Source organism: Sarcophilus harrisii, chromosome 4 (genome assembly GCF_902635505.1).
Source record: "Sarcophilus harrisii chromosome 4, mSarHar1.11, whole genome shotgun sequence".
NCBI lineage: Eukaryota > Metazoa > Chordata > Mammalia > Dasyuromorphia > Dasyuridae > Sarcophilus > Sarcophilus harrisii.
This window is the reverse complement of record NC_045429.1, coordinates 452,133,458-452,144,634: the sequence shown is the minus strand read 5'-3', so window position 1 is coordinate 452,144,634 and position 11,177 is coordinate 452,133,458. Positions and strand designations below refer to the sequence as shown.

General features: G+C 45.9%; 1 protein-coding gene across 5 annotated transcripts in view; it reads right to left on the bottom strand.

Annotated features, from left to right (window-relative positions):
* Positions 1-6,342: 6,342 nt before the first annotated feature.
* The window catches only part of COL26A1 (collagen type XXVI alpha 1 chain), a 205,186-nt gene continuing 200,351 nt past the window's right edge, over positions 6,343-11,177 (bottom strand). For all 5 annotated transcript variants that reach the window (XM_031968034.1, XM_031968030.1, XM_031968031.1 and 2 more), the window contains 3 exons: positions 10,230-10,268; positions 9,675-9,759; positions 6,343-9,240 (listed from right to left, as the gene is read on the bottom strand). In XM_031968034.1, the coding sequence (XP_031823894.1) occupies positions 9,059-9,240; positions 9,675-9,759; positions 10,230-10,268 (306 nt within the window). In that variant the 3' untranslated portion in view covers positions 6,343-9,058. The remainder of the gene's footprint in view (positions 9,241-9,674; positions 9,760-10,229; positions 10,269-11,177) is intronic.

Sequence of the window (11,177 nt, the reverse complement as noted above, 5' to 3'; positions counted from 1 at the left end):
ATACAAGAAGACTGACAGGCAGTTGCTGTTCTCTGACCTCTCTCCTCTTCCCTCTGCCTCCAATTTATCTCATTCCCAATCTGCAGTGTGTCAGAAAAGTCTGCCCTGCAACTCCTTCAGATGCTAAGATCCACAGCTGTGGAGGCTTTCAGAGAATTGTCCTGTCTCTTAACAACTTTCTAATCCAAGAATATGTCTTTCTTTAAGTAGAAATTGGGCTCCAATAATCAGTCCTTTCAGAGAAGGATACATAGCCAATGAGTAGTATTATATAAAGATTCTATTCCAATACTAATCTCTTTGCAAAGGTTTTAGCCAGCCGTTTGGTGCTTAGAAAGCAAAATAATACCTCTAGGAAATACAATAATCTTTGTTTCAAGAAAGAAAAGGAAAAATGAACATTTAGAAAGTTTTATACTTGTTGTAGATGCTATCTATTCAAGAACTGCAGACATAAGTTAGTTATAGATTCAAGATTCTCTCTTCCCTTAGAGATGTGATTATCAGATCATCATTTCAGTAATAAGACAAGTAGAGTTGACTTCATGGAATCTCAAGAGTGTCATCAAAGGCTTGAAATTTGTTCCACGTAGGAAATATCAGCCACTATTTTTATTGATTAGTGATGATACACCTACCAAAAATTACTAATTAATTATGATTTTGAATTAAAATAATTTTTAAAAAATACAGTTGAGAGCTACTTGAGAAACTTTTGCAGGTCACCAAGAATAGAGAGATGTGAAATTTAAACAATATCCTTGGAGGATAGAGATAAGGAAGAACAGCTGAGGACACCTTGAGTGCTGTGGTTTTTGTGTTTTTTTTTTAATCTGGCCTGGATTTTCAAGCTTTGTTCTGGATTTTAATTAAAAAGAATCTTTTCTCGTATTCATTTCTTTAGTCACTGATTATGACTTCCTGAATAAAGACAACATTGTTAAAATATTTTATATTCTCATCTGTCCATAGAACTTATCAAATTTATGTTTTCAAAGCTTCCTCTTCCAATCTCTCTCTCTCTTCTTTCTTTCTCTCTCTCTTCTTTCTCTCTCTCTCACTGTTTCTCACAATGTTTCTCTCTCTCTCTCTCTCTCTCTCTCTCTCTCTCTCACACACACACACACACACACACACACACACACAAGAACTATTGAATACCTACAACAAATTAAGGGGATGGATTGTAGTTGCAGAAGGGAAGAATAGCTCCAATCCAAGAATAGCAATTTTTTTTTTATGAAGAAATGTTCAATGCAAAGATTCTTGAAATTGGAAGCTCATTTTACAGATGAGGAAACTGAGGCAAATCCAGTGAAGTGACTTGCCTGGAGCCACACAATTACTGAGTATCCGAAGACAAATTCGAACTCCAGGCCCAGTGGTCTATATACTTGCTCAGAGCTCCGGGGAGAAATGGATGAAAAATAGATCATTGATTCAGCACTTATGAAGGGCTGGGTTTTGTGAACCCAGGAAAATCTCTAGCATTCAGGCACATTTGACCCTGTGCCCCAAATCAAAGGAAGGAAAAGATTGCTTTGGGAGCCTAGTGTGAGATCTGATGGGAGGCAGAAGAAAGGTTGGGGGCTCTTGGACCCAGAGATCTCCTGCATTTTCTGGTGTTTCTCCTTGGCTCCTGTAAGCCCTTGTCACCTTCTGAGCTCCTGCCCAGCCAATCAGGACCTTATTACCCACTTTAAAAGCCGTAGGGAAATCCTCTCAGTCATTAGTTCAATAAATTTAGTTGAACAGATATTATTAAAAAGACAAAACAGACCCTGTCTTCAAGCAATACAGACTGTCCCAAAAAGGCTGCAGTGAGAGGGAGCTTCATGGAAGGGGCCACAGAGCCTGGGAGGAGGGAATGACCTTGGGGGTTGGGTGCAGTGGGTCCCACCAGCTGCGGACTTCCCAGGGTAGAGGATAGAAGTAGACTTGGGAGAAGGTGATGCAGTAGAGAGCAAGAGCATCAGAGGAGATATGGCTGAATTCTAACGGCAGGAGGAAGGTCTGGGAGTGACAGCCAGGCTAGAGGGCAGAGCTCTAGGACTCTCTAAAGGCGGCAGTGGTAGGAAGGACCCTGAATGCTGAGCAGAGGATTTTGTGTTCAATGCTAGAAGTGATAGGAGGGAGTTTATGGAAGGGGTGGGAGGGGGATACTGTGGTCATAGGAAGACTGATCGTAGGTAGTAGGAAGTGGAGGATGGAGTGGGAAAGGACAGCCTTGCCAGCAACTCTTGTAGTGGTCCAGTTGTGAAGCAATGAGGGTCTGCATCAGACAGAGAAAAGGGAGAATTAGGAAAGGTGGTAGGATGGTTCAAGCTACAGCACTTAGCACAGATCAGATCCAGTGGGCTTTAACAATAGAAGTCATCATTGGAGCAGACTGGGGGAAATAGGGGCTTGGGTGGATGGGCAGGAATGTACAGTGGGAGGGAGCAACAGGATGGGGCTTTCATTTAAATTCATCTTTATTGGTTTAAGAAATAAGATATAGGGGCAGCTATTGGTGCAGTGGATAGAGCACTAGCCTGAAGTCAGGAGGACCTGAGTTCAAATGTGGCCTCAGACACTTAACACTTCCTGGCTGGGTGACCTTGGGCAAGTCACTTAATCCCAATTGCATCAGCGAAAGAAAGGAAGGAAGGAAGAAAGGAAGGAAGGAAGGAAGGAAGGAAGAAAGGAAGGAAGGAAGGAAGGAAGAACCAAGAAAGGAAGAACCAAGAAAGAAAGAAAGAACCAAGAAAGAATGAAAGAACCACCAAGAAACAAACAAGAAACAAAGAAAAGATATAAAGGGCCTTTTAGCTGTTGAATAAGAGGGAATATACATCAAGTAAAGCTTCCATCTAAAATGTCATTTTGATAGCGCTTCCACAGCCTAGGCCCCTTGGGATAAGAAGGTCCCCATAATTTTCTAAGTAGTTTTTTCCCCAGTGGAATTCTAGGCTCTGAGTTAAAGAGTGGTTTCCATGCCTAGGATTCCAAAGATGAGTCTCTTCTTTCCTTTGTTCATGAAGATCTTTGAGATTCGGGGAACTTCAGGGAAGATTGTCAACCTGGGTTTTTGCATCTTATTTGTGGAGAGATCTTTTCATTTTCCTGTTCCTATAATAATCTTCTTTCACCTGGTACTGAGATGAGGAGACATCTACATTTCTTATCACTTCCAGACTTCCAGATTTTGACCAGAACCAAGGAGTCATTTCCAAAGATTTTGTGAACAAGAATCATCTCATATAAGGACCAGTTAGGGAAACAGAGGGAATCCAGGAGAAATCTTTGAAGTCTTTAACTGTCACACACCAGAACATCCCCATGGACCAGAAGGATCCTCAGCATAAAGAATTTGGAATAAACATTAATCTCAGCTCAATCATCATTAGACAACAGTTTATAGGAGAGGGAAGCCAAAATTGTATTAAATGTGGAAAGAGATTCAAACATAATTCTGACTTAAACATCAAGAAATCTGTTCAGGAAAAAAAATCTGTGACTGCAACGAGTGTCCTAAAGCTTTTTTCTCACCATCAGAGAATCCATACTGGAGGGAAACCCTAGACTTGTGAAACCCTTCAGCTAGGTTCAAGCAAGCAATTGAGTTTTCTCATAGTCCCCAAGACAGAAATTGGAACAGAGCCCTAATTGAATAGAAAGGAATAGGGCTCTAAAACTGAGTCACAAGGTGGAAGCAGTGTGGGTCTGACTTTCCTATCGGATGGAGGGAGGGATTCCCCCGTTAGGTTCTCTTTCACCCCCATCGTCAAGCCTTCCATTTATCCATGACCTCATACCATGAAATAGCTTTTTTTCTACTGAGGGCCCAGAAACCTTGGTCTCCAGATCCGGACTGTGCTATAAAACACCTGGGGGACCCTCTGGTGGCCCGTGCCTTTCCCTGGTGGTCAGAAATCCTGGCTTTGTAGCTTCTTCACAAACACCCATTTAAGGGCCTTAGTGTAACTTGCCATAATTACTACCGAAAAACCTGGGGTTCCCAGAGGGGTCTAGAGTCCTAAATCTTATCCCAACACTCACCCACATGGTATTTTCTCAGGATACAAAATAAACCTGCAGCTTTCCACCCCCTCCCTCCTCTTCTCTTTGTTCCCCTCCAGGTCCTAACTCCTGTTATCCCCCAGCAGTGGCCAGTTCTTCCAATGATCCTCCTTTTCCAAACCTTCGCAGTGTAGTGATCAATAACATGACTTTTTATATTACCAAAACTTCTCCCATATACACCCTTCTTCATCGCAATTAACAAATTATAATCAAAGAAAATGAGGGGGAAGGAAAAACTCCCAGTGAAGTCGATCAATGTATCAAAAAAGTCTGAAGCATATGTACTGTTCCACACCTGGGGCCTCCCTGCCCTGCAGCCCTGTGTCTGTTCACCTGCTCCTTAGTGGAATCAATGGGTCTTTTGCATGTAATGGATGAGTACATTTGGAGGCATTAGCGTGTTAAGCTTTGTGATCTTTTCTCCAGAATAAGGAATAATTGGCATCTAGAACAAGGAATAACTAAAATCTAGAACAAGGAATAATTGAAATCTAGGACAAGGAATAATTGAAATCTAGAATGAGGAATAATTGAAATCCTCAATTATTCTTCCTCATGTTGTAGACCCCAAAGAAACGCAATGTTGCTAACTTTTTTCAAATTTAGATTTTATAAGTTACAGAAGGTTCACTTCTCCCAGCAAGTCACAGCCCATTTGTTCTCGATCTGGATGTTGGCGCTTGAAATTCTGCAATCCAGACTCAAAAACCTGAACTGTTTGTCTGACTTTCCCATCTTGAGGGAAGGAGGGAGTCAGCAGCTGTGGGAGTAGCCGCCTTCCACACGCTGGGGACTCCAGGCAGAATGGGTTCTCCTAAAACGCCAGGACCTGGTTCAGGTTGTGGACTTTTCACCAAGAGGAGATTTAGGTGATTAGGGCAGCTGTACAAGTCCAGGCTTCTTTCCCATGAGAACTTCAACCCACCAAGTGAAACACTTTACCCATTTGTTGCTAAAGAGGAATTGCCCTGGATCATAGGCTGGAGAAAGGGAGCCAGAGCCAAGGACTGGCTTCTTCCCACATGCTCAGGAACGAGGTTAATTTTTGAGTTTGGATTTATGACAGCGAAGTGGGTAGAATGCTGGGCTGAGAACCAGGAAATCCTGAGTGCAATCATCTTTACTAAATGTATGACCCTGAACTAGACACTTAACTACCAATTGCCTCAGTTTCCTTATTTGAAAAATGGAGATAATGTCTCCTAGAGTTGTTGTAAAGATCAAATGAGATAAGTTCAAAGCACATAGCCTGGGAAACTCTATATAAGCATTAGGTATTTGCTCTTAATACTCTTTGTATGAGATTTCTAAATTTGCCATCAGGCCACAAAAACAGGAAGACAGATGATGAGCAGAATAAAGAACCTCATACACAGAAAGAACGATTTCTAAGAACAACTTGTTATGACTAAATCATTTTGAATATTATATTCAAATCAACTGCAAAGGACCCCTGAAGGAAGATGCTATCCACCGCCAGAGAAGGAACATATATGGTGTGGTTTTATATGTGTGTGCATGTGTGTATGGCTATGGATAGGGTATGGATATACATGTATTTTTGTCCAATGCTAGCCTTCCCTAGGGCAGGGTGGGGAGAGAGGTAGAAAGCAGAGAACAAAAGAAAAATTAGAATGACACTCAGAAAAGCAGGAGAGCTTTAAAAATGATTGTAGTCCTTTATTATAGTTTTTCAGAAAAAGTAAATGGTGGGAAATGGAATCCTCCTTCATGGATTTATAGTGAACCCTCTTTTTATGTACATGGAAATGTTCTCTTCTGGAGAGCTTTATGCATTCAAATTCAAAATGAATTAATTTTTTTAAAAAAGAAACATTATAGTAAAATGGAAAGCTGGTCACGTGACCTTGATTGCCTGTATCACTCTAGACAGATGTGGTCCCCTGCCCATTCTAGGTCTGAACCTCTGGCTGTGCTGACCCCACCACCCCAAACCATGAAGCCTCCACAGGAGCAGTGTTCGTTCCCACGCAATATGGTAGAGGGGACCTGAGATGAGTGCTGGAGCCCACTTTTCTGGCTTTTTGGTGAGCGACGTCTGTTTTCTAATAGTTGATCCCCTTCCCCAATGAGGTTACTTGGTCATTTTCCCAGAATCAAGGAGCTGTGACCCATGACTCCCCTCCCCGTCCCCTGTTTTTCTGCCCCGAGTATGTGTCAGTCTCAGTAGAGAGAGAGGAGGAGGGAATGGGGGAACCAGGACTTGCGTTGGCTGCCAGAGACGAGTTTTGTCACAGACAATATGTTTATTTCTCAGCTCGTTACATGAAAGACTTTGGACCTCAGTGGGCTTAACACCACTGATCCCGCCAGGTACAAGATGTCTCCTGCAACCCAATGCCACCAAAGCAGAGAGCGGGGTCAATAACATGAACCCTAACCCACAGGGAAACCGGGAGACATCCACTGGAGGTCCGGCCGTGGCATCCCTCTTCTGCCAGGCAGCCAATTTTGAGCAAGCTAGAGTGAGCTAATAAAACAAAAAGCAGAAGCCGGCCAGCGTTTTCCTTTGGAAAAGCCTATGCAGAACTGTAATGTGTAGATAAAGGAACAAATGATTAGAGTGTATAGTAAAATTCAGAAAACTAGGACACTTACACATACAAAACATAGCAACATAAATAAGAGTCTAAAACTCGGCACTCAACCTAATACCAGCATTTTCTTCCATGCTTAGAAATGTGCTCCATGATTTGTTGAAGTCGCCGTAATCATAGCAAATGGGAGGTTATTCTCCTGGGCTATAAAGTCAGCATCATGGAATGCCACCGGGAGGAGGAGAATCAGCCAGAATTCTGGCCTTTTCCCCTGATCAACTGGGAAAAACGTCCAGGATGCAGTTACACCATCGTGGTTAACTTTTCCCTACGTGTTCCAGACTCGGTTTCTGTCTCACAAGGATCAGAGAATTCTAGCACTGGAGTTTAGTACTGGAGGACTCTCAGCATGGAACCGGCTCACTTCTAAACCTGACACAAAAGAACAGTTTCTTTTTTTCTCCCCATTTTTCCCTCAGTGAGCTAAGCAAAACTACAAATTCATTTAAAAGGGACAAGGGATGCTGGTGACCTTGGAAAAGCTGTAGAATCCCAGTACAGACCCAACTCACTTCTAAGCTTAATACAAAAAAGGAGAGTTTTTTTTTCTCTTTTTCCCCCCCCCCCATTTTTCCCTCAGTGAGATAAGCAAAGCCACAAACTCATTTAAAAGAGACAAGGGATGCTGGTGACCTTGGAAAGGCATCAGCGTGGTAACGTGACACCGAAGAGGTGGGAAGAGCACCCCTCGGAAGATAGTGAACACACATTAAAGGTCCAGTCAATGGGGAGGGGTCTCCAGCAGCCCCTACACCAGAGGGCAGACCCGGAGCCCCTGCTGGTTGAAGTCACTGTTCATGAGCTTTTGTGAGAGAAAACAATCCAAGCCCTTGAAGGTCCAGATTCGTTTGGGTGGTGAGGGGATTCTCTCAGGCTCGGGTGATTCCCCCAAATCTAGTCAGCACCAAAATTAGACAGTACTGCCGACTGGGAAACAGTGGGAGCAGAGAACGCTGCTCGGGATCAAGCAGACCCTCCACAGCTCTTTAAGATGGAGTCAGTCTGAAGGCAGTGGTCATGCATTTAACTCGGACCCCTGGGCTGAGCTTTGTGCTCCTGCCACTCACTGCTGCCCTGAGCCGTTTAGGAGTGTGGGGGTTTGCTCACTCACAGAACTTGCCTAGTTTATCTGAGATGGCTAAAGTGACCGTAGCACAGCGGTCTGGGGGGTCAGTGGTCGGCCCCTACGCCCGTCCCCACCCATCCAGCCCCTACTGGTGGTGGGCGTCCCATGCTGCAGCCTCGCTCTGATCCCAGAGCAGCCCAGCCACTTTTGGAGGCAGGGACTTAGACCCCACAGTCCGATTAGAACCTGAACTAGGTCAGCTTGGGGGGGTGGGGAGGTCTTTGAAAGGGAGACAGCTGGCTTGCTTCTGCTCCTCTTCCTCAGTTCCGAACATTTGATTTTTTTTGGGAGGTGAGGTCCAGGATCCCTCCCCAATTAGTGCTGGGTCTCTGAGGTGGATCTGAAGTCTGGTCCTCCAGCCTCCAGGGCCAATGCCCTATCCCACCACACCAGCCCCATGACTGGCATTTTCTAGGGGGGCAGAACTCTGCTCTGGAGACTCGGGGCTCCTTCCTCATTCTGCAGGATGGAGCTCTGGACAGACTTTGTGGGGACAGATGGAGACACACGAAAGGCATATGCTGTTCTCTGAGGTGTCACACTGGAAAAGCACTGGATTTGTGGGAGTGCGCCCAGTGCCTGCCCAGTGCCCACCCAGTGCCCGCCCACCACGATGGCTTTGCTCTGGTTAATGCAGCTTTTGGTCAAGGGGGGCACTAACGGGGACCCAGACATGGAGCCTCCCACATTCCAGGTACTTAGGAACCGCTTGCCAGGCCACACGGCCACTGAATCCCTTGGTTTACAAACACGGGCACGTGACGCTTCATTGTTTTCCTCTTTTACTGGGGGTGACAAAAGGGCACAGCGCTGAGGAGAGGAGGGGCAGCAGAGTCAGAAATACAAGCTCTTCTTCCAGGGAGGCCCGGGATTGGTCCAGCGCATGCGGCGGGGGGCTACCCGAGGGCACCGGAGACCCATGGGGTCCTATTGCCAAGCTGCTGTGACAGAGAGCCAGCCCAGCAGGGCAAGCTCGCCATCCTAGTGGGGCTCTCACCCCATACCCCTGGTGGGAGTGAGCCCCTGAGCCGAGCCCCCTCCCACCAGCCCACTCGTAGCAGGGGGAGGACGACCACTTCTAACAGGCCTGTCCAGAAAACCCCTGAGGCACTCTATGGGCCCGGCTCTCCTGCCCCCCAGTTCCCAGCTTCCCACGTTCTGGGCTCAGGACCAGCACCTCGAGCCTTTTTGTCCATAGAGATACTGTATCTTTAATCAGCGCACGGGTTGTCTTGGGGTGGCAGGCTGCCTAGTTTAGGCTGCGGCTCTCGGAGCCATTCCTTCGGGCTTCCAGGCTGTCGAGCAGGGAAGAGATGGTGTTGTAGGGTTGGGGGGAGCCCAAAGGGCCCCCTCGCTTCATCTTGCTGCTTTGTGATGCGGAGCCGAGCATGCCCTCTTGTCCAGAGCCTGGTTCGGTAGAAGCCAGTGGGTCTGGAAGGAAGGACAGACAGTGCCTCAGCGGCACAGACACAAGTGGGGGAAGAGGCGACAAGACCTTCGGGGGGTGGGGGTGCCCTTGGAGAAGGGGAGCTGCCTGCGAAACTCCATGGACAGGGTGGAGGAGGCTGGAGAATACAAGCGGGATTAGAGAGCTCAGGAGGTCACCGGGAGGCTGGAGAATACAAGTGGGATTGGGAAGCTCAGGCCTCCCCCTGTCTGCCCCCAAGAGTGCGAGCTCCATTTGGTTTGGGCAGCTTTGGAACCCCCCAGTTGTTTCTCCGGAAGATGGGCAGGACAGGGAGATGGGTGGGGATCCAAGAGAAGGAAGCAGTCGGCTCCTCCAGGCCTCTGGGCAGCTGGGCTCCCAGGCTCCCGACCCCATCCTGGGGCCAGATCCCCCTCCCCTGGGGCCCCTGGACGCTCACCGTGGATCCCGATCATGTGCTCCAGAATCAGCACCCTCTCGGCTAAGATCTTCAGAGCTTCTCGGAGCTGCTGCACCCCCTCGCTCTATGGGGACAAGCACGCACCCAGCTCAGCCGGCTGGTTTGGGTAGGAGCCACAGACCCAGGGAGCTCGGCCCCCAAAGCTAGGGGGAGGCCACAGGAATGCTGGCCAGGCCTCTGGTCATTTTACAGATGAGGAAACTGAAGACCAGGGAGGCAGCAAGAAGGGAATCCCAGGGTATGTGAGCCAGTCCCGACTCTGCCCCTTGTTACCTGTGTGATCTTGGGCGAGTCACTGGACCTCACCCGGACTAAGTTTCCTCATCTGCAAAATGGGGGTGAGCTGGGCTGGCTGGCCCCTGAGATCTCTTCTAGCTCTATCTAGAACCGAATGAAACTAGATCCTCTGACCCCAAATTCAACATCCTTGCACTGAGAAAGCATTAAATGTCTCCTAAACTGAGCCAACATCAGTAAATGAGAAAAAAGGGGAGAGAACATATTTATCAAAACATTTAGCTAATTTTTTTTTACCTCTTTTCCCTTTTCTATTCCTTTTGAACCAGGTTCACCCTAAAAATAAAATGAAAGAGATTGTTACTAAGTGAAGGAAATTCAGTAAATCTCAGCTTGTCCTGAAGATAATTATTTTTGTGACGGGGCAGCAGAAGCCTGTGGGCCACTCTGGGGACTCTGTGGAGGGGGAGATTTCTACAGGAGTCCCTAAAAATCACCAAACTACTGAGTTAAGAGAACCACACGGAAGACACTTTTCATTACTATGGGTAGGGATGACTCTCAACCAATCACAGGACTCTTTATTATAGAGAAGAACTCTTAACCAATCAAAGGACAGAGACTATTATAGGGGAGAACTCCCAACCGATCAAGGGACAAAGGCCATTATAGGAGAGAAGTCTCAACCAATCAAAGGGCAAAGGACAGAGACCATCATGAAATAAAATAGATTTTGATCACATGAAATTACCAAGTTTTTGTGTGAACAGGATAAATATAATTAGGACAACTAGAATTATATATATGTAATATATAATTATTATATTAATAATTCTATAAATATATATATATTTTTATAATTATATAAATATAATTGCAAATAAGATTTAATTGCTTGGGAAAAATTCTTTTCATGAAATATCTTTGTTTAAAGGCTGGGATATCCAAGGTATATCCAAGAACTAACACAAATATACTGAACCAAGAGTCATTTTCCAATGAATAAATAATCAAGGTATATAAATAAAACTATGGCCATTAAGCTAGCAGCAGTCTGTACTTACGGGAAGAGAGGGCTAGAGTGCTCTCGCTACTCTCTGTCCCAGACACCTCCCTGGTGGCCATATAGACCCCAAGGAGGTCATCAGTAAAGTCCTTCACTGAGCATCTCAAACATCCATCCTGGAATTGGAACATGCTGTTTATCGGCAATGACTTAGGAGGCTACTCTTGCCCTTCAGCTGT